Source organism: Acomys minous (assembly GCF_964271855.1).
Source record: "Acomys minous genome assembly, chromosome: 2".
NCBI classification, from domain to species: Eukaryota; Metazoa; Chordata; class Mammalia; order Rodentia; family Muridae; genus Acomys; species Acomys minous.
In genome coordinates, this window is record NC_140484.1 from 115,196,163 (window position 1) to 115,223,784 (window position 27,622).

At 48.7% G+C, this 27,622-nt stretch overlaps 3 protein-coding genes across 5 annotated transcripts in view; 1 reads left to right on the forward strand and 2 right to left on the reverse strand.

The window, feature by feature from the left end:
• Positions 1-3,907: 3,907 nt before the first annotated feature.
• Positions 3,908-18,256, reverse strand: PLIN1 (perilipin 1). Of its 2 annotated transcripts, none has more exons than XM_084801502.1 (9): positions 18,111-18,256; positions 17,438-17,496; positions 14,332-14,536; positions 12,079-12,161; positions 10,361-10,625; positions 9,502-9,674; positions 7,177-7,377; positions 6,486-6,731; positions 3,908-5,714 (listed from the first exon to the last, which is right to left on the reverse strand). In XM_084801502.1, exons 2-9 carry the CDS (start codon positions 17,480-17,482, stop codon positions 5,376-5,378), a joined length of 1,557 nt encoding a protein of 518 aa, XP_084657628.1. In that variant the 5' UTR covers positions 17,483-17,496; positions 18,111-18,256; the 3' UTR covers positions 3,908-5,375. The 2 variants fall into 2 exon arrangements, with proteins under 2 accessions (XP_084657628.1, XP_084657629.1); XM_084801503.1 differs by having other exon boundaries at positions 18,056-18,140.
• Positions 18,257-21,003: 2,747 nt separating this feature from the next.
• PEX11A (peroxisomal biogenesis factor 11 alpha) lies at positions 21,004-27,611 on the reverse strand. Of its 2 annotated transcripts, XM_084774172.1 has the most exons (4): positions 27,419-27,606; positions 26,157-26,254; positions 25,023-25,138; positions 21,004-22,902 (listed from the first exon to the last, which is right to left on the reverse strand). In XM_084774172.1, exons 3-4 carry the CDS (start codon positions 25,117-25,119, stop codon positions 22,334-22,336), a joined length of 666 nt encoding a protein of 221 aa, XP_084630298.1. In that variant the 5' UTR covers positions 25,120-25,138; positions 26,157-26,254; positions 27,419-27,606; the 3' UTR covers positions 21,004-22,333. The 2 variants fall into 2 exon arrangements, with proteins under 2 accessions (XP_084630298.1, XP_084630297.1); XM_084774171.1 differs by lacking the exon at positions 26,157-26,254 and having other exon boundaries at positions 27,419-27,611.
• The window catches only part of WDR93 (WD repeat domain 93), a 59,012-nt gene continuing 54,798 nt past the window's right edge, over positions 23,409-27,622 (forward strand). The window contains exon 1 of the mRNA XM_084774167.1: positions 23,409-24,024. The gene's annotated coding sequence lies outside the window, so the exon portion shown is untranslated. The remainder of the gene's footprint in view (positions 24,025-27,622) is intronic.

Consider the following 27,622-nt stretch of genomic DNA (forward strand, 5'->3'; position numbering starts at 1 on the left):
ATGTGGGGTGTTCATTTCTGTGACCTCAGAGTGATTGTTCCCACCGGACACACCAGCACTGTTCAATTATTAAGCCAAATCTAGAATCCAAATTGGGATGAGTGGCTTGAAACCCCAGTATTCTTCGGGAATCCTAGGGCAGACGGACAGTGAGAAGTTCATTGCTACCCTGGGATACCGAGACATTGTACCCCCCCCAAAAAAAGAAAAAAACATTTTTGTTTAGTTTTTCGAGACAGGGTTTCTTTGTGTAACCTTGGCTGTCCTGGACTCCCTTTTTAGACCAGGCTGGCCTCAAACTCACAGCAATCCACCTGCCTCTGCTTCCTGAGTGCACCACCAACGCCCGGCCCAAACAACAACAAAATTTTTTTTTAATCTGGAAACTGGATGAGGAGATGGGTATGGCATTTGCCTAGCTTGAGGGAAAGGCCTTGGTTTCCATCTCAAGTACCACAAATAACAGCCACCATCTCATTTCCAAATACGTTATTTATCACTTAAAACAACACTAAAGAAAACTTTAATATAGCAGCATATTTTAATGTAGTATGTACACAGATGATTGCCTGTTATAGACAGGCAACATAATTAAAGGCTGCAGAAATTGCCAGCTCTTCAAGATCTATATGAAAAAACCCTCAGCTCCAAAGACTAGAAACACAGCCTAAAATGATGGGACCGATAAGGCCATGCCCTGTCGCCCTGGTGAGACAGACAGAGGAGGGGGTGGTCCTCAGGAGGTTGAGCCAGAGGCAACAGTACCAAGGACCTGCTCTTCCACATGTATGACCTCCTGTCATATACAGACACTACGCACACAGAAGAAGGGAGCATCACGTGGTGTGGCGGGATCGAGGAATCTGTCCCTACATCCTGTCCTCGCTCCTTGCGTGTCACATGGTTAGGTATGTTAATTCCTGAAGTAATCACTGGCAAGGTGATGGCCCTATGGGGCCTCAAGAGATGGCATGGATACTGAGAAGCCATCCACAGCCATAGCCTAGACTTTTTTTTTTAAGATTTATTTATTTATTATTATGTATACAGTGCTCTACCTGCATGCACACCTACAGGCCAGAGAGGGCATCATAGCACATTATAGATGGCTGTGAGCCACCATATGGTTGCCAGGAATTGAACTCAGGACCTTTGGAAGAGCAGTCAGTGCTCTTAACCTCTAAGCCATGTCTTCAGCCCCATTCTAGACTTTTTAAGTAGGAGCAGGTGGCCAGCTGATTCTGGGATGAGGAGGGGCCACCAGGAGAATACCAGACAGCTCTCTGTTAGACGCAGGACAGCTGATGCACCAGAGCTGGCAGAAGCCACGGCACTTGCTACAAAACACAGTTTAGGGAGGGAGTAAAGCAATTGGGGAGCCAGGCATGGTGGCGCACACCTTTAATCCCAGCACTTGGGAGGCAGAGGCAGGCGGATCGCTGTGAGTTCGAGGCCAGCCTGGTCTACAAAGTGAGTTCAAGGCAGCCAGGGCTACACAGAGAGACCCTTTTTCAAAAAAGAAAAAGGAAAAAAAAATTGGGAAATGTAGATGCAACCAGGGTGCTCTCTCACATGCCACAGAACTGCCAAACGTTCTGAACCAGTTGGAGATCTGAGCAGGAACAGTGCAAAGTGCAAAGCAGCCAGCATGGAGACAAAAAGATTCCCTTAGATTCTGAATGTGAAGAAGACAAACGCTAAACCTGTATAGACCTCTCAGAAGGTGATAGTGATTGATGAAACATCACATTTTTCAGAGGAGTTATGATTATAATTATAATAGCAATTACAGTAGTTAAGTTATAGAGAAAGTAAGACTAAAGCTGTTAATGCTATGGTAAAATTGTAGAATTCAGTAGTGTTAGACGTCACTACAACTGTCAATATGAACTCACGACTTTACAGAGAGGGGACGTTTTCCCAACCCTTACCAGTCGGCAGGTAATGAGTTCATGTCTACCGCCACTACCAACGTGGAACAACCTAGTATGCCTAGCCCAGTGTTCCGACTGTGGGCTTTATCACTGTCCCCAATTCAAAACAGATGGGTCCACATATTAGGTCAAGAACTGAAATAATATTTGTGGTTAAAAAATGTAGGTGTTGTTAGGCATGATAGTACATGCCTGTAACCCCAGAACTGGGGAAGATGGAGGCAAGTGAATCAGGAGTTTGAGGCCAGCCTCGGCTATATTAAGAACCAAGAAAGAATGGGAGGGGGAAGGAGAGGAGGGGAAAAAAGAGGGAATGATAAGGCGAACAGAAGGAGAAAGGAGGATAGAGAGTATGGTATAGAGGGGAGTAGGGAAGGAAAAGAAAATTGAACACCCACTTAAGTGGTTTTTCGAGACAGGGTTTCTCTGTGTAGCCTTGGCTGTCCTAGACTCACTTTGTAGACCAGGCTGGCCTCGAACTCAGCAATCCACCTGCCTTGCCTCCCAAGTGCTGGGATTAAAGGCGTAAGCCACCCGTGCCCAGCTAAGTCATATTTTCAAAAACAATCAAATCATGCTAGAGAAATGGCTCAGAGATTAAGAGCATTGTGTGCACTTACCAAGGTCCTGAGTTCAATTCCCAGCAATCACATGATGGCTCACAACCACCTATAAGGAGATCTGGTGCCCTCTTCTGGCATTCTGGAGTACATACAGGCAAAACACTGTATACTTAAATAAAAAATAAACCAAAAAAAAAAAAACAAAAAAACAAAAAAACAAAAAAAACCAACCAAACAAAAAACAAACAAACAAACAAACAAACAAAAAACAAAAAACAAAAACCCAAAAAACCCTCAATCAAATGTAGAAAAAAAGGTATGAAACTATTTGGGGAAATATAAGATATTGTTGTGAGATATCCACCAGTGAAGACACAGGTTTAGTGGAATCTCAGGATGGGTGGGGAGGTCTAACACGGGTAGGAGATATCCAGGGTGGTGAGGAGGCCCAGAACAGAAAGGGAGCCCCAGGATGAGCCTGCATTCCCTTCTGAACATCCAGGCCTGGGGTCGCTTTCCAGCAGCTGCCCATGGAGCCGTGCCAGAGATAGACACGGTTCTGTCTTCACACACGTTCCTAGAGAGAAACGCTCCAAAGAATGCTTGGAGGTTCCAGGTTCCAGCTGCTGCTCCGGATCCTGGCTGTTGCGGTTGCGGTCACTTTTGCTGGAATGCTGGTTTGCTATTTAACAGGTCTGTTGGAATCCTGACTACCATCACTCCACGGAACTGAGTCTAAAATGGTCAACCTCTACTGTTCCCATTAACCTCTTATCTAGGGTAGGTGGGTTGGAAGGGAGGTATAAGCATTAAAGAACCTGAAATAAAGTAGGTTTGAAAAAGTCAAAGCCTTCAGTAGGGTTTCTGATACCGGCACAAAAAGATGGATAATATGTAAAGTTGAGTTGGGTGTGGAGGTGTACGCCTGTAATCCCAGCACTTGGGAGCCAGAGGCAGATGGCTATCTGTGAGTTCGAAGCCAGCCTGATCTACAAGGGAGTCCTGGACAGTCAAGGCTACACAGAGAAACCCTGTCTCTCTCTCTCTCTCTCTCTCTCTCTCTCTCTCTCTCTCTCTCTCTCTCTCACACACACACACACACACACACACACACACACACGATGTATAGCTAAGGAGCTGTAGAGATGGCTCAGCCATTAAGGGCACTTGTTGCTTTTACAGAGGAACCAGGGTTTGATTCTCAGCACCCACATGGCAGCTCACAACCAAATTTAACTCCAGTTCTGGGAGACCCACTGCCCTCTTCTAAACTCCATGAGCACCAGGCACACACATGGTGCACATTTATATGTAAACAAAATGTTCACGCATATAAAGTAAAATAAACAAATTTTTTTTAAATGTAATAAGCATTTTTTAAATGATGTGTTGAGCTGAGTGGGAAAAGCCAGGGAGGACACCGCTCACAGCTTGTGTAAACAACAACAGTGGTTCATACATACATGTTTGCCCAAGCATAGCATATAACAGGAAGGATTCACTGAACTGTGGCTGGGTTTTTTTTTGTTTGTTTGTTTTTGTTTTTGTTTTTTATTTATTTACTTATTATGTATATGGTGTAGACCTGTAGGCCAGAAGAGGGCACCAGATCTCACTCTAGATTGTTGTGAGCCACCATGTGGTTGCTGGGAATTGAACTCAGGACCTTTGGAAGAACAGCCAGTGCTCTTAACCTCTGAGCCATCTCTCCAGCCCCAACTGTGTCTGTTTTTATGGAGGAGAACCAAGAAATCTATAAAGGAAAACACACACGTGGCAATGTTTGAACATTACAGGTATATTTATGAATTCCTGGTTTGACCAAGTATTGGTATTTCCAAAACAGGGATTTGGAATGAACGGTGACTATGGATATGTGCTCTATATAATATTACACCGTTATTAAGCCGAAGGTGGCCTTTGCTGGCTCCTAGCATCTGGGGTATCAATATTCCAGAGTGACCACACGGGCGGGAGGCAGGATGATGACGCAATGGAAGGTACGGCTGTGAGTAAAAGCTGGTGCTATAGAGGGCAGGCCCAAGGCTTCACCTGTGCACGGCAGAGAGACTCCGAAACTGGAACTGTCGTCTAAATAAACATACAAAGGCTTTGGCACCTCCACTGTTCTAATCACGGCGTCTCAAGAGCTCAGCGCTAAAAGTGTACGGAGAATTCCTGACATTCAGAACGAGCTGGCAGAGAGTGAATCTCCTAGCACTGGGCTGTGTAGGGAGACATTGTTGAAGGAGGTGGGGGGAGGGGGAGGGGGGGAGAGGAATGGAGGGAGGAGAAAGACAAGAAAAAAAGAAAAGGAAACTGCCATCTGACCAACTACTTTTTGGCAATACATGTCCACAGAGAAAAGGTCTGAATTTTAGAGCCAGTCAGGTGTCATTTGGCCACAAGTTTTGCTAAAGAAGTGAGAAACCCAATTAAGCAATTGCTTTTCTAGTTTAAAAAAAAAAAAAGCCATGAGAGATTGCTGCTCTGGTGCCCCTTAAAAACTGACTGTGTGCCTGGCGTGGTGGTGCAAGCCTTTAATCCCATCACTTGGGAGGCAGAGACAGATGGATCTCTGTGAGTTCAAGGCCAGCCTGGTCTAAAAAAGAGTCCAGTGCAGCCACGATAACACAGAGAAACCTTGTCTCAAAAAACCAAAAACAAACAAAACAACAACAAAAACTGACTGTGGTGGTCAAGCACCCAAAGGGTACTTTAGAAATGGTGTGCCTGACAGCATCGTGGGGTTGTGGCTCCGGCTCCCAAGGGACCACCCTAAAGGAGAGGCCCACTTAGAAGTGTTGTTTCCGTTTCTTTGGGGGCGAAAAGACCCTCCCGTGGGGGTGGGGCCAGGGCGAGGAGGGGCGCAGGCGGCTCAGCTCTTCTTGCGCAGCTGGCTGTACTGCGCACGGCCAAGGATGGGCTCCATTACGCTGGGCCGGAAGAAGCTGTCGCTAACCCTGCGTGCAGGCTTCTCCCTGGGCATAGCCAGGAAGCCCGGACGCGCCGATGTCTCCGTTTTGTCGTCCAGGCCGGGGCACGAGGGCGCGCTTAGACCCCGCACGCTGCGCAGGCTTCCGCGGGGCTGGCTCGGACGTGGCGTGGACTCCGGACTAGCAGGCCGTGCCCCGGACCCCTTGCGCTCGGCCTCTGCAGGCGGGTTATCGATGTCTCGGAATTCGCTCTCGGGCTCCATCAGAGACAGCCTGGGAAGCTGACAGCCGAGCACGCTTGTTAGGAATCCCTTTCCTCCTAGTCACGGCCCTTTCTGTGGCTTTTGGCTTAGTTCCCTCGGGGGCGGCCATCATAAGGGCACAGACTGAGGTGTAGGCCTTCTGGATGGGGCGCATCTGGGAGACCCCGGAGATTCTAAGGACTCTGATCGCCTGTGGTGGTGGGGGGAGTCCCCTTCCTTGAAGCGTGACACCCTGCCCAGTTTCCACATATGGATATATTTGGGGTCAAATACAAATAAGCTGGCTGCCAAGCTCTTGGTGCCAATGATTGAAGTAACCTTAACCCTGGCCAGCTCTAGGGTCACCTTCTGTTCCACTAAGCTCTGTCAGCCTGCTCAACCTGTAACTTCCATTGGAGAGGGTCTCGGGGACTCCCAAAAGGATGGCATTATGGTCCCTTGGTCTTTTGTTTTGTTTGGTTTTGTTTTTGTTTTCCTGTTGGTGATAGAATTGACATAGAGCCAGCTGCTGTTTCTAGAACGCACAGCCTACTGCTCAAGGCGCCCACTAGGGACTCACAGACCAACGACTCGAGCGAGCGTCGAGTGGGAGGCACAATGCATGGGAGAGGTCTGAGGCCAGGGCCATGAACGTCTGTACTCTGCGCTGGGAAAGGTCAGTGTGGAGGAAGGTTTTGAACGCTGAGGGTTGGAGAAAGGTCTGCAGGGGCTGGACGAAGGGAGAGACTGCCTCTGCTTCAGGCAAATCTACCTTGGGTGAAGGGAGGGTGGCCCCGGGGTGGGACTCACCGGCACATAGTGTACCACAGTGTCTACCACGTTATCCGTAACGCCCTTCAGGGCATCGGATAGGGACATGGCCCTCCCTTTGGTGGAGGAGACAGCCTGGGCTGGTGTGAGGTGCAGGATCCTTCCCACCGTGCCCAGCACAGCTTTAGGTGCCCATGTCACCGCTGAGATCGTGTTCCGGAGCGTCTTTTGCATGGTGTGTACCACACCACCCAGGAGGCCTCTCGGGTTGGGCAGGCCTGTTACCTGTGGGCCAGAGAACCGTTAGCCCCTGCCCTACAGCTCCTGGGACCCTTTCCCTGACCACCAGCCCCAGCTAGAAGAAAACCATGGAGGGGGGGGGGTAAGGGACAGAAGGAAGGATGGAGGGAGGGACAGATGGACAGAAACAGAGAGAACGAGGCCTTGGTCTGTTCCTAGCTGTAAGTCGTCACCTTGAGTATGTCACTTCCTCTCTCTAAACCCCAGTCTCTTCATCTGCAAAATGGAGGAATGATCCCAGCCCTGCCTACTTTTGTGGATATCATGGAACCCACTGGGTGACGCAGTGATGCTTTGTTGGCTGTGAGTTTGGGGTGATCTGGGGACAGGTTCTTTATTCTACCCTACTCCTCTACTTCTCACACCGCTCCTGCCCCCCACCCCCCACCCCCCATGGGTCCTGAGGCCTTAGGCTCTCGCTCTTTGGCACCTCTCTGAGCACATTCTCCTCAGCCTCTGATTCTTCTTCTTCCTCCTCCTCGTCGGTCTCCTCTCCCTCTGAGTCCGTCTGGTCGTCGTGGCTCTCATCCTGGGAGGCCGCCAAGTTGTGCAGCCAGGGCACCCGTACCTCACTCTGCCGCCGGGACACCACCTGCATGGCTGCTGAGGCACCCCACTGGGCCAGGCTGCTCTGAGGGAGGACGGGCAACAGACAGCTGGCTCAGCAGACCCTCTAGGTTGTGAAGCCCTCGTCACAGAAGCAGGGTAGGGTGGTGAGCAAGGTCCAGCCCCACAGGCTGGTTGGTTTGTTTGTTTGTTTAATGTTTCATTTTGTATGTATTCATGTGTACCATTTGTGTACCTGGTACCCAGGGAGGTCAGAAGAGAACTCATATTCCCTTGAACTGGAGTTCTGGGTGGCTGCAAACCACCACGTGGGTGTTGGGAACTGAGCCTGGGTCCTCTGCAAGAGCGAGCATCTTTAACCACTGAGCTACCATCTAGCTAGCCTCTCTCTCCCAGCATTTTAATCAGTAATAGCTCATCACTGTTAGCATACATCTCAGTGACCTTGGTAAGCACGCCCTATGTAACGATAACAGATCAAGAAAGAGACTGTTTCAGTACCCCCAAAGATTCTCCTACGCGTCTTCAGCCTGTATCCCCCAGTCTGTGGCTCTCTTCCGAGTTTTACAGCCACATGTCCATTTAGGCTTATTCTATTCTTCCCTTGTTCGTGTTGGGATGGAATCCAGGGAGCCTACCTTCAGCTACACCTCCAACCTCTGTGGTTATTTGTTTAATTTATATATATATATATATATATATATGTGTGTGTGTGTGTGTGTGTGTGTGTGTGTGTGTGTGTGTGTGTATGTGTGTATCCTGAGACAAAAATCTTACTATGTAACTCTGGCTGGCTGGAACTCACTATGTAGACCAGGCTGGCTCTCAAACTTACAATAATTGCCCCCCCCCTCGCCTTGCTTCTCAAGAGAGCCACCTCCTGAGGGTTGCCTTTTGGCACACCTTACATCAAGATATACATTTTCCCATATGTCAGAAGGGGCTGGGGGGCGGGGGATACACAGAGTAATAATAAATAGAACAAAATTTGAAAAAGAGAACCACTCACAAATTGACACAAAATTCAAGGTTAGCCTGGGCTACCGAATGAGATCTTATCTCACAAACCCAAATCAATCAATAAAAACTTAAAAGATCGTTAACGTAAGAGGACCTTTCTCACGAGAGATGGCTCAGAGAGGGGCTGGAGAGATGCCTCAGAGGTTAAGAGCACCGACTACTCTTCCAAAGGCCATGAGTTCAATTCCCAGCAACCACATAGTGGCTCACAACCATCTATAATGAGATCTGGTGTCCTCTTCTGGCTTGCAGGCAGGATATTGTATACATAATAAATAAAGACATCTTTAAAAAAAAAAAAGGTAGTCACTTCCTGCTGACTTCCGGGCTTTCTCTCCTTCCAGCGCTGTGGCAATGGGTAAGTGCTCTACCACCCAGCTACAGCTCAGTCCAGACCCCATCTCCTATTTTCTAATGTTTTTATTTGTTTCCATTTTTCTGTTTGTTTGTGGATCTTTTGTTGTTGTCTTTTGAGATGAGGTCCCACCATACAGTTCTGGGTAGACTGGGACTCACTCCATAGATAAGACTGGTCTCAAACTTGCCTCTGCCTCCCAAGTGTAGAGATTATTAGTATGTACCAACATGTTTGACTTTAATGTTGCTTTTTTTTTCCTCCTTTCTTTTTCTTTTCCTTTTTTTTTTCAGTTTAGTTTCTCACTAAATTCCTTTTTTTTTTTTTTTAATCCAATCTAACTGTATCAAGATAGACAGAGAAGCAGCTTTGCCTGGGTGTGCTGGGGAATCCAGAAACCCTAGAAGGAAAGATGAAATCTGTACAGATGAGGATGAGGGCTGATGGGACTCCTGTCCTTGGACCAAACGGGGTTTTTATCATTTGTTTGTTTATGGTAGCACTTCTACAGTTTCAATAGCGAGTAGGGGTGGGGAGGCCCACATAAGAGGCCCATTGGGGTCATGAAGGCTGGGAGTCAGGGATACTCTGGTGGAGGATGGGGGAGACAGAAGAAGGGGGTGGGGCAGGACCACCCCTCAGTGTGTGTCCTGTCCTTTCTCTTCTCCCACAGCCTGGACAACCACCCTACCACCCTAAGATTTTATGTCTTTATGTTCAAAGTCCCAGCCCAGCTTGAAGGGTGTTTCCAACTCAGAAGGGACCAGGAAACCCACAGAGCAGGGCCTGGCAGAGCTTGGAGCAGACACTCACCAGGGGTGCCACACCTGGGATCCACATGGCCAGAGAGTGACCCTGCTTCAGGGCCCAGGCTGTGGTCTGCATGGTGTGTCGGGAAAGAGTGTTGGCCAGGGTGCTCACCCTCCTCACGAGGCTTGGTTTGGCCTTAGGAGCCTTCTGGGCCCGCTGGCGGCCAGACAAAGGGGCTAAATAAAGATGTGGGAGGAAAGAGGTCAAAGAGGGACCGAGGGGCCTGGAGAGATGGCTCAGCAGTTTCGAGCACCTGTCACTTTTTTTGTTTTGTTTTGTTTTGTTTTTGAGACAGGGTTTCTCTGTGTAGTCTTGGCTGTCCTGGACTCACTTTGTAGACCAGGCTGGTCTCGAACTCACAGAGAGCTGCCTGCCTCTGCCTCCTGAGTGCTGGGACTATAGGCATGCACCACTGCGCCCAGCCACCTGTCACTCTTGTAGAGGACTTGAATTCAACTCTCAGCACCAATATGGTGGCCCTCAACCGTCTGTAACTCCAATTCCAGGGGATCCAGTGGCCCTCCCCTCTGGCTTTTGCAAGCAGCAGTCACACACATAGCATACACATACACGCAGTCAAAACACTCATACGCATAACATTTTGAAAAATAACCAAAATAGAAAATGGGCCTTGGGCTAGAAAACAGTTGTTTTCTACCGAGACCCCAGTGGTGCCAAGCTCACTCTCCCTCTTCCATTTGGGGTGGGGGCTGGGGAATCGTCTGAAGGTTCCGAGGGCATTCCCTATCTCAGAGCAAGGCCAACAGGACTTGTAGTGCTCTGCCCCTCCCGCCTCCCCATCCTCAGGCGATGAGTGCCCAGCTGGCTCCCAAGGCAGCCAGCCGGTCTGAAGGGCAGATACCTGACTCCTCCTTGTCTGGCGGCAGGAGGAACTCCACCACCTTCTCAATGCCTCCCAGAGCCAGATCAGCCCCTCCAGAGGCCAGTCGGCCAACTCGGGTGTTGGCAGTGTATTCCGCTGTCTCCTTGGCCATCTCTAAGGCAAGCTCGCAGCCGGCCAGAGTGGCTCCCAGGACCTTGTCGGAAGTGCTTGCGATGGGCACGCTGATGCTGTTCCTGGCACTTCGAAGGCGGGTAGAGATGGTACCTTTCAGTTCAGAAGCGATCTGAGACATGTTAGGAGATTGTCAAGGATGTAGAACCGCTCACAGGCCCCAAGCCCAGCTCCCCAGAGGGTGCCATTTAGAGGTCTAGAGCCAGGCATGGCAGCATACACTTGTACTACAAGGACAGATGATTGTAGCAGAAGACTCATTGTGAGTTTGGGGCTATCTTTGAATACATACTGAGTTCCAGACCAGCCTGGGCTACAGCATGAGGCCCTGTCTTTAAAAAAAAAAAAAAGCTGAAATAAGGGGGCTGGAGAGATGGCTCAGTGGTTAAGAGCACTGACTGCTCTTCCAGAGGTCATGAGTTCAATTCCCAGCAACCACATGGTGGCTCACAACCATCTATAATGCCATCTGATGCCCTCTTCAACACTGTATACATAATAATAGGTAAGTAAATCTTAAAAAAACAAAACAAAACAAAAAACCAAAATAAGTAAGGGGAAAAAATAAATAAGACCCAGGGACCAGCAAGAATATGTGGGAAAGAAAAGGCCCACCTTTGCTGTGCTAGCCACATGCATCTCCTGGCTTCTCCACACTATGTGAAGATCCAGCCTGGGAGGATAGTCCCCAAACTGTCCCTGCTGGCACCTGTCTGGCACCCATCCTGATACCCTCAGTCACACAGGCACCCTCCATCTGTCTTTCCCTCAGCACACTGTTCACACTGACTGATAGATATGGCTGGTCCTCGTACAAGTTTTATACTGGAATAATTAGCCTTCTTCCTCCTGATACCCTGCCTGGGAGCTCCTCTGTGACAAAGACTAGACTTTGACTGGAGCACTAGGGAAGAGGTGACTGGCAGGCCTGCCCCCTGGTGGCCGCCACCTCAGGCTGTTGTTTGCTCATCTGTACAATGTGGATAGCAAGCCTCATCACCAAGGATGACCTGAGAGGGCTCCATGCTGTGGCTGTTGGCAAGGGCAGGGTACAGGGGAGATTTGTAGACAGACTGGTGGTTCGTCAGTAAAACAGATGAGCTCATAGGCCTTATTGAAGCCATCACTGGGTAACCATAGATAAAGGTGTGGCCAGGGGCAAGGGACTTGTTTAGTCTCGTGGTCCATAAAGGCTTGGGTGTGTAATCCTGAGATCCCAATGGGTGGGACTGAAGGGCTTAAGTAGTTCTGTGCAAGCCCACAGAGTCCCAGATCCCAGAGCCATGGGATCAGAAGGCTGTGGAATTATAGAAGGGCCACGTTGGCTTTAACCCTTCCTTCTCCTTGCGGAGCATGAAAAGTGGCTATGTGAACTTATCCAAGGCATATGCCTGCTATTCCAGACAACCCCTGACCCTCTGGCCGTGCAGGAAGAGGAAAAGGGGTCTCCACCTGCCTAAGAGATGCTCACCCCATGAGCACAGACAGTTGCACAGCCAGGGCATCAGTGACTGACTATTCTCCTTCCCGAGAGGAGGTCCCAGCAGAGTATAGGGAGCACTTACCTTTTCTGGAGGGTATTGGAGGGCTGGGATCTTCTCCTCCAAGTGGTCCAGGCCTCTACAGGCCAACTCATTGGCAGCTGTGACTGAAAGGGAAGGGCCACGTTGGTGTGATCCCTGCCCCCTCCTGAGGAACTAATAGTGGCTTCGAAGAAGGCACAAAGTCTCAAAGACCATACATTGGGACCCATAGATCGCAGCCCTGCTGCTTCCAGGGCATTTGGGGACTAGAGAGTCTTTGCTCTATTCAGCCCTCATGCACTATGATTCCTGGAGAGCAGGGTCAGTTTGGAGTGGAGTGGAGGCCTGTACTCAAGGCCTCACATCTGCACCTGCACAGCACTTGGCTTCAGCGAAATCCTACTGCTGGGGTAACACGGGGCAAGGCTCACAGGATCCTATTTAATCTTCAGGTCCCTGGGCAGTAGCTCTCTGCTGCCCCCTCCTGTCAGGAGTCAGAACCATCAGCCTCTGTGGTTCTGTGCCTGGATGGGCACGCTTGCAGTGGGAGGTGATGGCAGGTCTGTGAATCATCCTGTGAATGAATCTCATTCTTTCCCGCCTCCCTGGCCAAGTCTCCTGAAGGACATGAGGTGGTAGGAGGAACCATGTGGAAGTGAGGCAGGTGGCATCGGCCTTGGCACTGGCCTCAGTGGGACCAGGCTTGCTTAGTCCTGGAGATAGCAAATTCAGTCACAGCCAGAAGAGCTCCAGACTGTCCCTCAAATCAGTTTTAACCCTCAACTGTCAAGATGGCTGAGAGTTAATGGTAGCCACAAGGACGAGAAAGACGCTGCCCTTAGGGAGTGAGACAAGCCATAAAGGATGCAGATGGCTCAGAGAGAGACTGCCCAGGGTCTGCTGAGGATGCAGTCTCTGTGGCCAAGGTCATGGAAGGCATGGCTACTTATTTATTTATTTATTTATTTATTTATTTATTTATTTATTTATTTTGAGACAGGGTTCCTCTGTGTAGCCTTGGCTGTCCTGGACTCACTTTGTAGACCAGGCTGCCCTCGAACTCACATCGATCCACCTGCCTCTGCCTTCCTGAGTGCTGAGATTAAAGGTATGCGCCACCACACCCAGTAAGGAAGGCACAGATTTAAAGGATATTTATAAATACTCTTTCATATTTCTTTCAAGTAACAATTGGATAGAATGAGGGCTTCCAGAAGGGCTAACCAAAGGTCTGTGACTTTAAAAAAAAAATCATTATCATCCAGACATGGTGGCAGGTGGATTGCTGTGAGTTCGAGGCCAGCCTGGTCTACAAAGAGTCCAGGGCTACCCAGAGAAACCCTGTCTCAGAAAACAAATAAAAAATTATTATCAATAATTGAGTAAGTTTTCTTGGACAACTTTATGCACACATATAATGCACTTTTCTCACTCTTATCCCTGTATCTTCTCATAGTCCCCGCCCACCCTTTTAAACACGAATGTCCGTTCCTCATGTTCCTGTCATTTTTGTTTTGCTTTGTCACCTACTGTATTTAACCAGGGCCATTTATGTGATGGTGGATTTGAAATGGAGCCTTTAAGTCTTCCTTGCCTGGTTGCTGGCTAGAATTCTCACATACCCACAAGTCTCCATCAGGATGGTAGAAGATGCTAGACTTCTGAGCGCTACTGAGATTTCCCTCAACCCTGCCAAGAACTAAGTCTTAGAGACCGTATTTTTAGATGGAGACAGAATAATAACGGAGACAGGGTGAGCCTAGTAAGCCTCATCTGGAGGGAACCTCGTTTCTGCCCCCCAGTAGCTCTCTGCTGCCCCCACCTGTCTAGAGCTGGTATCAGCAGCAGCTGGGTGAATGGGTCTTCTTTTTCCTCTTGCCTTTGGCACTGTTAGGCTAGCTTTCTTGCAAGCCTCTGCGGGTTTGTGATGCTGCTGCTTTTGTTGTACTTGGACTTGGCGTGGCTAAATGTCCTCTTACTGGCTCCGCTCTCACCACTGCTCACATAGATCTGCCCATCTTCCCCCCTAAACATTCTCTGGCTGTCATTGTTAACCTAGGACACCCTAGGCTGGGCTACAGCTGAGGCAAATAGGGACTCAAAGAGATCTGCATGACTGTCTCCATGTCTGCCGAGTGGAGGACGGGGGAGTCGGATGTAGGCAAGCAAGGGAAGTAGCCAGGAGGTGGACAAACAAGCTGTGAGATGATTCAGACAGACTGACAAGCACACAGGTAGGCATGCGGGGAGTATCAGTGGACAGGCGGGCCGCCACGGAGTTCTACGGGGACTCACACTGGGTGGACAGGCGGCGGACCACCGGCTCCATGCTCCGGGCAGCCAGGTTGCCGGCACCCTGTAAGCCCTTCTCATAGGCATTACACACAGAGGCCACCAGGGGGTGCGCTTCCTTGGTGCTGTTGTAGGTCTTCTGGAAGCACTCACAGGTGCCGCTCACCACAGGCAGCTGCAGGACTCTCTGGAGCACATTCTCCTGTTCCTGTCAGCGGAGAAAGAGTCAGGTCCTCCCACGTCCAGTCAACGTCCCTGAGAGCTGACCCTAGCTAGAGTCACGCATGCCGTTGGTGAGGCTAAGGGAAGCAAAGGGTCTCCAAATGGCCCAGTCAGAAGCCACGAGGAAGACCACAGGGGAAAACGAAGCCAGCCTGCCATGTCTTCCTGGTCACTACCTAGACTCTGGAGACCTCCTAAAGCAATCTGTCTTCTCCGGGACCAAGCTAAACCCCATCCCTCTCCCAGCTCACCCCTCTTAGACTAACTGCAGAGAGCAAGTTAATGTACCTGTTGGGAGTTTTAGTCCACCTTCAAATGGTAGCTTCATCTAAATATTTTCATGGTCTCTCTGAGATGCTAGACCCGTGTCTATGGATGCTGGGCAGCTGCCAAATAGGCTCCCCTCCCCTCCCCTCCCACATCCCGTTCTGCTTGGTAGAATATTATTCTCTCACTATCACCTCCTCTGTGAGCCCTGGCTGGCCTTGAGCGTGCTACATAGCTAAGGATGGCTATGAATTCCCTATCCTATTGACTCCAATGTCCCAACTGCTAGGATTGCAAGCATGTGTCACGGTGACCAACTTTTGACTTCCCTCCACCATGACTGTGTCTGTCCTTGGGCTGTCTCTACATCTGCCAGCCTGCTCTGATTATGTGTATGCTTTCTTTTTCTCCCAGCAGAATGTCCTCTATTTCCCTAGTACCTGCTTGAAAGCCTAGCCCTGGAGAAATGAGCCATGCATGGGCTGCACCTTGTAGAATGTATAAGTTAAAAAAAATTGGGGGGGGGTGTTCAATACAGGGTCTCATTATGTAGCTCTGGCTGTCCCAGAATTCACTGTGTAGACCAGGCTGGCCTTGGCCTCACAGAGATTCACCTACCTCTGCCTCCGGTGTTCTGGGATTAAAGGTGTGTAACACCGTGCCCCATCCAGTTTCTATCTTAGTTTATAAATGGGCCATGTGATGGGCTTGTGACCTTTTCTTCTTGACACTCTAAAATCTGGCATGGCCTTTCTTAAAATACAACACTCCATTTGAAAGTTGATACTCCAGTGAGGCTGAGCCTGTGGGGTGTAGTGGGTTTATCTCTTCTGACTGGACTGCCATACTCTTATCAGAGTAATTTTTTTGGCCAACAGTGGCATAATTAAATTTTAGAAAGTAGGAAAAAGCCAGTCTTTGAGTGAGAGAGTGACCCTCGACATGTGGTAGAAAGCAACATTTCCTGGAGGCCGTGCTCTGGGTGCTTGCTTGATCTAAGCTCTTACAGCAGTTTGCTTTCGATGTATTTGAGATTTGGAGATGAGATATGACTTACTGAAGATCACACAGATGGTAAGAGCAAGGCCAGGCTTAATTTAATTAATTTTGCATGTGTGTTTTGGAGATCAGATCTTATCTTGTCCAAACTGACCTTGAGTTCACTATGAAACCAAGGCTGGCCTCATTTTCCTCACTTTTCTGCCCCTTCTCCCCAAGTCCTGAGATTACAAGGATGTGTCGCCATGTTGGACGGTTTCCAAGTCGGGTCTGAAGTGGAATATTTGGGAACTGCCTCTAAATAAACAAAGACATGGCAATGATTGGGCGAGGAGGAGGCAGAGACCCACTGGGATTAGTCAACAATCCCTGGGACCTTGTATTCTTTTGCCTAGTCATGTGAATGTTAAGAATTCTCCATATAGAAAGTAGTGAGCCAACTCTCCAGAGTTGAGCCATTTGCCCCGGCTCTGTGTGATTTTAGATGCACCCTGCGATACGCTCTGCTTGCAGGAGGTCGTTAGCAGGGCCACCAAGCAGAGCTGCTTATGCCCCAGGACAAAGCAGGTCATGCTAACTTAGCTTTCCATGCTGCAGGTTGGGATGGGATTCGGACTACATGAGGGAACATTCTCTTTAACATTTTGGACAGTGTGTTCAAGGGTTGTTTTGGACAAAGTTAAAGGAGAAGCTGGAAATGGGAGAAGCCCCAGCCAAAAGAGAAGCTGAAAATGGGAGAAGCCACTAACTGCTAAGGCTTCACGTGTCTTGTGACCCCTTTACACCTCTCTTATGAGTTAGTAGAAAACAAGGGGCGGGGCATGGTGTGGTAGCTCACGCCTTTAATCCCAGCACTTGGAAGGCAGAGGCAGGCAGATCGCTGTGAGTTTGAGGCCAGCCTGGTCTACGTAGTGAGTCCAGAACAGCCAAGGCTACACGGAGAGACCATGTTTAAAAAAAAAAGAAAGAAAGAAAGAAGGAAAGAAAGAAAACAAGGCAGCCATCCCCAGTTAGGAGGTTAATTAAAACCTAATCGGAATGAGTTTTATCTCCTATAGGGTCATACATGTTAATTTCATTATCTGAACTGGGCCCAAATCAGAGAGGCCTTGGCAAAAGATATCAAGAACACACAAAAGTATCAGAATTATTTAAAATCATGGTGTTTTTAAACAATGGCCAGAGGTAAGCACTGGACACACTAAATGTCCAACTCATTCCCACGCACGGTGGCACAGGCTGTGCACTGCAGGTGAGGGTCACAGGCTGAAGCCAGAGCCACACAGAGTGCGTGGGCTTTGTGGGATGTGGGTGCTCTTCTGGGTGGTGGACTTGTGCCTCTGTGTTTAGGACACGGTGGTCTCTTTCCTCCCATCTCTCCTTAGGCTCCCGACAGCATCTGTATCCTTTCCTCCAGGGCACTTAGGCCTCTGTATCCATCTTCTCTTTTATCCAGTTCTCCCAAACTCCCCTGTTAAAGGGTGGGAATCACTAAGACAGAGTTGGTGAATTCGGAACATAAGGTAGGTGTCTGGCTTGAAGTCCCCCGACCCTCCCTCTCCGCTCACTGGTCCTCCCTTGTTTGCCCACTCTCCACGTTACACGAGCCCAGGTTACTTACAGGGAGGTCTCCGTCCGGCAGCGTTGGGCCCTTGTTCATTGCCATCCTTACTCTTCAGGCTGCAAAGCAGAATCCCAGCTCCATCAGACGCCCCGCAGGCTTGCACGCATTCCTCAGGGTTTCTCCCTATCTTTCACAGCCACCCACTAGCCCTCTGGGAGCTCAGCTGTCCTGGGTTGGAGGGTGAATGTCACGTTACAAGAGGCTACTCCTTGTAGTCCCAACACCACGGGTCTCCTAGTCCGCTTGAAATGAGCTCGATACTCTGCTCAAAATTGGTATTTCTTTTAAGGGCTTCAAGATAAATGAAAATGTAGGTAATTAGATAGAGATTATGAGATGAGAGGAAAGGTTAAGGTGAAAGTCTGGGCCTCTTAAATGAGAGTCTGAAAGAGACTAAAGAATAAGTCTTTTCTTCGTGACAAAGTCCTACTTAATTCCTGTTTCCCTCTATTGCCAGCTAGGTTAAGCCTTCTCTCAAAGAACTGTCTTCCGCGTAAGCCAACAGTCACTCTGTGCCCCTGGTCTTTCACTCGTCATCTTTTCCTCAGTGGTCTCCCTGCAGATCTCAACACTCCTTGGTTGTTTCCCCAGCTGCTCTTTCTCTCAGCTCCTTGCCTTCAACACTGAGAAAGCAGCAGGTAAGGCAGACACCCGAAGACCCCACACTCACTGCAGCTGACAGCCACCTCAGTCTCAGAAACCCAGCTGCAGAACGTCTCCTCCACAAGAACACCTCCAGCCACGGCAGGGAATCTTGGGCAATGCCTCTCAGACCTCCCAGCTGGAGGAGGGCAAAGAGGAAGAGAAAGCTGGGCCAGCCCATTGGCTTTTCGGGTTTTTTTGTTTTTTGTTTTGTGAGAGTTTCCTCTGTGTAGCCTTGGCTCTCCCGGAACTCACTCAGTAGACCAGGCTGGCCTCGAACTCACAGAGATAGAGTGCTGGGATTACAGGTGTGCACCACCATGCCCGGCTCATCCTAACTTCTACAGGGGATGCTTAGACAATAAAGAAGTGGCTCTCAGGGCTGAAGGAGGCATTTGCCAGAGCTCCGAAACAATAGTTCCAGAAAATTTCTGGCTCTCAATTGACAAAAATTGCTTTCCATAAAGAAGCCACTGGTATATGTGTCATTAAACTCCTAAACAGAAAGTTCCATGTAATTCTGTAATCTTTGGTCCTCTTCCCAATAAACTTCTATGAGACAGTGTTCAAGCATATCTCTGTCCTTTCTTATTTGCTATCAAGGAGGAGACTGAGCAGCACAATTCAAGCCTACACAGGGATGGGGTTCACCTTAGTGTACTAGTCTGTGACTGTCAAGATAAATTATCTGAAGGAAAAAAAAAAAAAGACAAGATAGAGCTTCAAAAGTTGAGTTCTTAGTCATCTGGGCTCTTGAGGGGATAGCTTCAACCACTGAAAACCTCCGAAGTTAGAGAAAGCATTTTGAAGCTATTGTGGTGGCAGGCGATGGTAATCCCAGGAGGCTTGATAATCTGAGGGTAGCCTGAGCTAAATAGAAAAACCGGTGTCTCAAAAACCTAGGGCCTGTGGGGTGGGGCTTGGTGGCAGAATGCTTGCTTGCCTAATATGTTGAAGGCCCCCTGGATTTGATCTTCAGCACAGAGGAGAGGAAAGGGGGAGGGAAGGAGGGATGGGAGGGAGGAAAGGGGGGAGGGACAGAGGGAGGGAGGGGGGAGGGAGGGAGGGAGGGATGAAACTTTACTTAGCCACCAGATGCCACCAGAACAAGGAGAACCATTTGGCTTTGTTCACCTAAGTCTGGACAAGTGAAGGTGCTGACAAGTTTGTTTGTTTGTTTTGTTTGTCTTGCAACCAATAGGACTCAGACAACCAAGAACTACTGTATCACTTGTCACTTACCTCTTATCACTTGAGTTCTCAAAAGGGATGCAAACCCAAGCTCAAGCTCAAATGTTTGGGGTTTTTTGTTTTTTTGTTTTGGTTTGGTTTTTCGAGACTGGGTTTCTCTGTGTAGACTTGGCTATCCTAGACTCACTTTGTAGACCAGGCTGGCCTTCAAACTCAGAGATCCACCTGCCTCTCCCTCCCAGTGCTGGGATTAAAGGTGGGTACCACCACACCCAGCCCAAATTTTAGTTCTTGATTAAATTTGATGGAACATTGTGTCTTCAGACCAACTAGAAAGGGCTTCTTAGTCAAAGTGAATGAGAAGGCAACACCACTGTTAGCTTCTACTTGGCAGACATGCATGTTGCTAGTGTGGGTAACAGGATGGAAAGGCACTGGGAAGGGCCAGCAAAATGGCTCAGCAGCCCCAGGTGCTTGCCACCAAGTCCAACTGCTTGAGTTCAAACCCTGGGACCCACATAGTTGAAGGAGAGAACTGACTCTGGCAAGATACCCTCTGACCTCCACATGCATGCTGTGACACTTGAACACATGCGTGCGCGCACACACACACACACACACACACACACACACACACACACATACACACCCCTAATTCATAAATAAATGTAATGAAAAAATGATGTGAGAAACAACTACATATAAATCCTTGGTAGTAAGTTTTATCTTTAATATAATGAAACAGGGAACAAGATGCCAGTAAAGGAAGGAGTGTGGGGCAAGGAGCTTCCGAAAGATGGAATAAATATATTTGGTACTTATTAATCTTGGTCTGAGCTTTTAAGCTGTAAGACAGCAGTGGGGAAGGAGGGAAGTGTGTAAAGTGGCCTCTGCCCTCACTTCAAGGTTCAGGACAAATGATCTAGGAGGCTCGAAGCTGGACACAGCCCAGGCTAAAGGGCAGTCTGCCGTCCCAGGCAGTGGCTTTGGGCCAGAGGGGATATAGGGCTCTGTGCCTAAAAGCTCTGCTGACAAAGCTGGTTCTTTGGCTGCTTCTGAAGGGATTCTAGAATGTGGGTGAGAGGTGAGAAGGGAAAGGCAGGCAAATCCTAGGGGAAGGGTGAAAGGCAGTTCTGCCACATGACAGGGCAACAGGGGAACATGAGCTACCTGTGGCTGCTCCCCTCCTTCCACTACAGGAGAGCAGGGATCCTGGCCATTTGGTGCACAGGAGGGTCCCCAAGCCAAGCCAGCTCCCCCAGACACGTGCTGAGCCAGCACTCGGCAGCAATGTTCAACTGAGTGGGCTGGTCTGTGTAGCCCCTCAGGGCTTTTCAGTTTTTGAAACCCCTTGTGAATGTGAACTCAGGTAGAGAGGGTTAGTTGAAGAGAAAGATGCAAAGATGGGGTGACAGGGCCCCACTGAGGTTTACACAGACTCCAAAAGAAGGCAGTTCTCCACCTCTCTAATATGTAAGGCCCAAAGTACTGAAGCAGATCCTTACAAACACTGCCATGCACTCAAGGCAGGCTTCTCCAGGAAGAAGGCAGCCAGCCACTGCTGGGCTCGTGGAGAGCACGCGGGCAGGAGTGGTCTGGACAGGTCTATAAGGGAACCTCTCAGGCCAGAGCCTTGACAGAGTCCCTGCCCCTTCCTCCCTGTCTGCACATTGCCAGCCCTGAGCTCCCACGGACTCCACTCCAGACGCATTCACAGCTGCACTAGTCAATTTTATCTAAATATTTATTAGACACAATTAATGTGTTACAGTACAAATAATCATTTAGATGTACCTTATTTTAGCCACTTTAATTTCTCTCAAAATCCCCCAGTTTTCTCAAAGCATATTATCACTTTAAAAACAGAGTGCCAAGGACCTCAGCCCACTTTTCAGGAATCTTCATCACATTTATGGGAAGCAATTATTTAGTGCCTACTTCTCATTTATATATATACGGCTTTATAGGTGCAGACACTGGCCAACCTGCTGGCCAGTGTCTTCCCACTCGATACACCTAAACCAACCACGCTCAGGGTAGGAAGACTAACAGGGGAAGACCGAGCATGGGCAATGCCACTGACTCAGCGATCCCCTGTCCTCGTCACTGGTACTGTTTTCCCTCCTGCTATCCTCATAAATCTGATTTATCACAGAAAACTGACATTCCTGCATTCATAGACAGGAAGCTTTTAATTCTCTTATTTTGATGAAAATTACTGTGGAATTGCCCAAAAGGCCATGTAGCTTTAAATAAAGCCAATCTGGGTAAGTCTAGATTGTTTTGATTTTCATAGACTAGAACAGAAGGCATCAATTAAAGTTCCAGGCCAGGTGGGAGGGGAAGAAGGCAGGGGACTTGGGAGCCTGGAAATGGCTGCTGAAGGTCATGAGATGGCACAGGAAATACCTTGGAAGGAATCAGAACCAATTTCTGCTTATCAGTTTTGTTTTTTAATGTCAATTTCCTTATCTGTCATGGATTGCATAATAGGCACCAGTGACCTCCTACCTACTTTCACATCCAGTCTCTCAGCTGCTCTCCTGCTTACTCACAGCATCGCTGAGAAAGAGGCTTCCACTCATACACACGACTTACACCACGAAGGTACTGATGCTTTACGGAGTCTACTTCTGGACATCGTAAGGACACAACCACAGCAATGGCCGGGGCCAACAGGGTAAGAGGCTCTAAGCCCAGCTCCCCTCCGTAACCACAGCCAGGGGTACTGAACTCCAGCTTGATGTGCTCCTGTGAAACCCAGGACCCATCAAGGGCCTTTTATGATTTCTTCCCTTCCCATCTTTGTTCATTCAGCAAACACTAAGCTCTTACTGTGTACATAAAAGATGCTCAGTGATGTTAGCTGTAGGGAAAACATTCAGAAGTTACTGCAGCATTAGAAAAGAATGTACCAGTCATCACTCTCCGCTGTTGCTCCCACTCCACATTACAGGTGAGTAAGGTGCTCACATGATTAAAACAATTAAGAACAGCAGACATTGTGTCAAAAACAAATGCCTGGTCCACTGAACAGTTAGCTCTAAGCCTCTAGGCACCCTAGCGGGTCTTCAGTTTCAACTGAGGATACACTACAGTGATGAGGCCAGCCAAGGAGGACACCAGACCGCCAAATCCTACGACGCCGAGATTGGACTTGTAGATCCCAAGCTGGTTCAGAGGGATCAGGATGTCACAGAAGTTCTTCACCGTGTCCAGGAGCAAGGGAGGGTGTCGCCTTAGAGACCGGAACAGGAGGAGGAGAAAGGACTGCAGCCATTCGGGTTCTTCACTAAGCACGCTATACTCAGGAGGGTCCCGGGATGGTTTCTCTCTCCTTGCTCTGTCACGTGCAACGTGTCCCATCTGCAGCAAGATTTCGTACAGATCCCGGACCAGGCTCAGCAGGAGGAAATAGTAGTAGTGGCGGACCGCCCACATCTGCCATTTCTCTCTGTTGATCCCAGAGGTAAGACCCACGCTTTTCACCCAGAGGACAGTGTCACAGATGTAATAAACCACACGGTTCAGGTTGGCTAATGTCAGACATAAGCGGGGCACGAGGTCAGTGACCTGGATGCTCTGTTCAGTTGCCTGGATGGCATGGACCACGTTGCCTAGTCTGAACCCTGCAAAGAGACCCCACAGAAGCAATACTTTATTAGTACTTAATGGGAGGCAGAAGCCCGGTGAGGAGCTACGGAGACTCAGTCTTAGCTGAGGAAAGAAGCCCTAGCATGATCTTGCAAAGCCCAAAAGACAGTGACCGTTACAGTTTATCACCCCCATTCCAAGGAGGGCCTTAGCATTCATTTCCAGTATATTCCAGGCAAGGTCAATCATAGGTGTGTACTAACCTCCGCACTTCAGAAGGAGAAGAGCACTTGACATGACTTCCAGGTTCAACATCCCTAAACATTTGATTTCCCATTGGTGTTGGTTTAAATAAGAATGGTCTCACCTCGAGCCCCCAAGGCGTCAGGGAGCAGAACTTTTCGGTAGGGTTAGATGGATTAGGAGGTGTGGCCTTGTTGGAAGAAGTGTGTCGCTAGGGTGTGGGTTTCAGGCCCAGTTGTCTGTCATTCCCCTGCCCCCTCCTGCCCCCCTTGCTCCTCACCCCTTATTCTTCCTTCCTTCCTCCTCCTTCTCCAGCCCCCAGGGTCAATATGTACTTAGCTACTTCTGCAGCTCCACACCTCCCTGCCGCCATGCCCCAGCCGCCACATGCCCCACCCCCCATGCTCCCTGCCATGATGACCATAACGGACTAAGGCCTCGAAACTGTAAGCAAGCCCTCATTAAACTGATCATGGTGTCTCTTCACAGCAATAAAACAGTGGCTAAAGCGCCATCAGAAGGCTGCCTTGGGAAAAGCAGCATTATCATCTGACTAGCATTCTAGCCCACCTTCCTCTGGCTAAATGGCAGGACTGAGTGGCTGTGGTGATCAGAGGTCACGTGGAGCTCCTAGATGAAGCGATCAACCACTGTGATGCCAGTCCTTATGTAAGCACACAGGTCGTCAACTAGTGGTCATCCATGCCCAGCTATTTACTGGGCACCCAGAGATGGGGTACTTGACTTAGTAACAGCCCAGAAGCAGCTACTCTCCAGACACTTACAGTCTCAGAAGAGGACTTGGCGTTAATCTCCCAGGAACTAACACAGAGCAGTACATGAAATGGCTGTTTCAAAACTGGAGTGTCGGGTTCTAATTCCTGCTCTTGCGCCAGTTGGCTGGAGGACACTGGGTAAGCACTTTCTGGGCTTTCAAGACTACAGAAGCTCTAAAGGGCACCTCAGCAATGACATGCCAGAGAATTTATGACAGAATTTCTAACCTTGGCCTCCAAAACCATCCAAAAATCTTACCCAAAGCCTTCCTAACTCTCTTGTTGACTATTCAAGCCTCTCTCTCTGCAAATTGGTTTTTTGGGTTGACACTGATCCCCCAGGACAAGGTTTGCTTCTAACGGTCCTGAGCCTCAGCTAGGGGAGCCTCCCTTTCAGAATACTTTGCTTCTCCCCAGCCACAACTTAAATCCTACCTCCTTCAAAATCCTTTTTTCCCTCTACCCCTGCCACATTCGGCACTAAGAATCATTTATAACATGTGATTTTCCTCTGTCCCATAAAGTTGAGGAATATGCCTTCATGAAGTAGGTACTCAAAACTACTCATCACTACGGGATGATCTACATCTCATCCTAATGTATCTGCTCATCTACTGTTGAAACATGTGCTTTCCATCAGATGGTGGAGTCAGGCATGCAACCGCTATGAGAAGCATGGCATTTCCCAGGATGATCTGTACGGAAGTGTGTCCGTCAGTGGAAGCCCCGCCTTCGCTCTTGTCCCTTCACATGGAACTACCTGGCAAACAGTCTAAGAAAGCGTATTCATTCAGCTCCTCCGCTCATCCTCAACAGAGGAGGAGGAAAACGCCCGTGGTCCAGGATATGGCTCTCCAAAGTTCACTGCCAAAACCTTCTGAGAACTGATGTGAACTAGCTACCGTGTGCCCCACTGGCTATGGTTATACAGGAGGATATTATGGTATGACACCAGATGTGAACAGAGGAAGACATCTGTGAATGGTCTCCAGCAAAGCATTTGGGCTCTCTAGAGTCACCAGGCAGGGTTACTGGGTACGTGGGAACAAAGACCCTGGAAGTGTGTTGTAAAATCCAGGGTGCGAGGCTAAGGATTTTAAAGCAGAAGCCACTGTCCCTGAGAGACAGGTACTTACATTTACGGCCAGTGCTCACACTGGCCTCCAGACTCTTGAGCTTCATTACCACCGCCTCTTTGCCAGCTTTAGACTCTAACAAATACCTAAGCAGCATGCATGCATGTTGAGTGGCTCTGAAATGGAAAAGAAAAATGAGGAAAATGGCTTACAACCCAAATAAAATGTGATCCACGAGGGGAAGGAGAGACACATGATCCGGAAGCGGAGAGAAGCGTGGTGCTGAGGCAGACATTCTGGGAAGGGTTCTCATGTGGAGGCTCTTACAAAAGCAGCATTCTGTAATAGTCCTTGCACAGGAGGGCCAAAGGGTGAGCGTGCAATGGAAATGCAACACAGAGGTTAGGAAAGAGGGCTCCACACTTATGCTCCCCCAAAGCCCTTTGCTGGCATGGAGATATGGAAATGGCCAAAGTGAGAAACTGCTTAGAGGTGTCACTCAGCCCCACAGAGGTCCACAGTTGCGATTTGCTACTTTCAGATTTCCAAAATGAACCTTTCTACCACATAGTTAAACTTACTTATTACTTATGTGACAGGAAACAAACTCCAGAAACAAGGAAAAGTCCAGCCTCAGCATTTAGGTTTTTTTTTTTTTTTTTACTAAAGAATCAAATACACACCAGTATACAAATTAGTGGCTCTACTGTTTGTCCTTCAAAACCAATTAGCATTTTATACGAAACTGTTTAATAATACTGTACATTCAGTAACGATGATAATAGTGACATGGTGATAAATGTAACAAATCAGAATCCCGGACATCCAAGTGCATCTGCAGCCTACTTAATAAAAGCAGGTGCTGGGCCTGGTGTGGTGGTGCACACTTTATTCCCAGCACGCAGGATGCAAAGGAAGGCAGATATCTGTTAAGGTCATGGCTAGCCTAGTCTAAAGAATTCCAGGTCAGCCAGGGCTGTATAGAGAGACCCTGTCTCAAACAAAACAAAAGAACAACAAACAAAAATCAGTAGGTGCCAAAAACAGTAACAAAAGCTGGGAGTGGAGGATCTCTGTGAGTTCGAGGCCAGCCTGGTCTACAAAGCGAGTCCAGGACAGCCAGGGCTACACAAGAGAAACCCTGTCTTGAAAAACAAAAAACAAAACAAAAACTCAGTAGGTGCTGGTCCCAACTTGTCTTAGAACAAGGAGACTGGATTCACTTTCTGGCCCAAGGGCTCAAACTGCTCACGTCATCTTCCTCTCTCAGATCTGGTCCCAGAGGAGTAGGTCTGAAAACAAGGCATTAGCTTAGGAATGCTAGTTTGCTTGTTTGTTCATGGTTATGCAGATCCTTAAAAGAGTTGGGAAATAAAATTTTGCTGAATATGTGCATCCTAAATTACTGTTTTATTAAAAGACAGTGTAGGGTACCTTCTGGGCACACTAAAATGATATGTTTTGACTTTTAATGAAGTATGTGTATTTTGAACCATTTTGAAAATCTTATCAAGTTAAACAGAGGGCAGCATGGCTGAGTGAAGAGGTGGGCTCCGGACTCCACTGTGTGCACTTGCACCGTTCGGCTCTGCCCCATAGTTCTTAACCTCCCTGCTCCAGTTTCTCTATATGTGAAATTGGTATATTAAAGTATTTCCTCCATAGGGCTGCAATGAAGGGTCTGTAGGCGGTCTCCAGAAGTCTCATTAGGACTTTTCTATGTTTATGTAGGTTTAGTTTATATTAGTGGCTGAACACTTAAACACCTAGAATAAAACTCCTATGTTTTCCCCCCTCAGACTAATCAGTCTCGTCTGTCTGTCTGTCTGTCTGTCTGTCTGTCTGTCTGTCTGTCTGTCTGTCTGTCTCTCTCTCTCTCTCTCTCTCTCTCTCTCTCTCTCTCTCTCTCTCTCTCTCTCTCTCTCTCTCTCCAAGGAGGATTAGTTTTAAACACTCACTGGTGATTTCAAAAGTACACCATGTACTTTGGAGGTATTGTTCAAACACTTTCTCCATAGTACAGTTTACAGTTTACAAAGCTTTTTAACACTCGCTAGTCTCTAAAAAGATAAAGAAGATAAAATTGTCTTTCCGTATTTCACCGGCGCTCCAAGCCACAGGTGTTCAGCTTCCTTAGGTACAAAAGAAACACAAAGTTTCTCTCGAAAAGAAATCCCTAGGAAAGATGTTGAGCGGCTGGGACTCAGTTTCCCTCTCTTGGGGAAAGTTAGGAGATACGGACTCATGGGCTGCTGTCACATCCAGAGACACGGAGGTGGCTGGCACGCACAGCTACACTGGAGTTAGGGAAAGAGGGGTCTCGGGTCCCAGCTCCACCATTGGGAGCTGGCCGCGTCCTAGTGCCTCGATTTACCGAGCTATTATTACCTCTTTCTCCAAAAAGAAATACTGGGTTCCGACGGGGCATGGGTGGAGGCCGACGGCACCTGACTCACCTGAAAAGTCGGTCCCGACCCTGGCTCTGATTAGCGACGCGAATGAAGGCGTCCATGGCTCCCACCCACAGCCACGCGTCACACTCGCTCCCCCGTGGGTCCTCTGCGGCGCCTGAGGTCCCAGGGGACTGTCGGGATCAGGTAAGTCGCCGGGTGGGTGGGACCGGGTCTCTCCGCCCACACGGGGGTGGGCACACCTTCGGA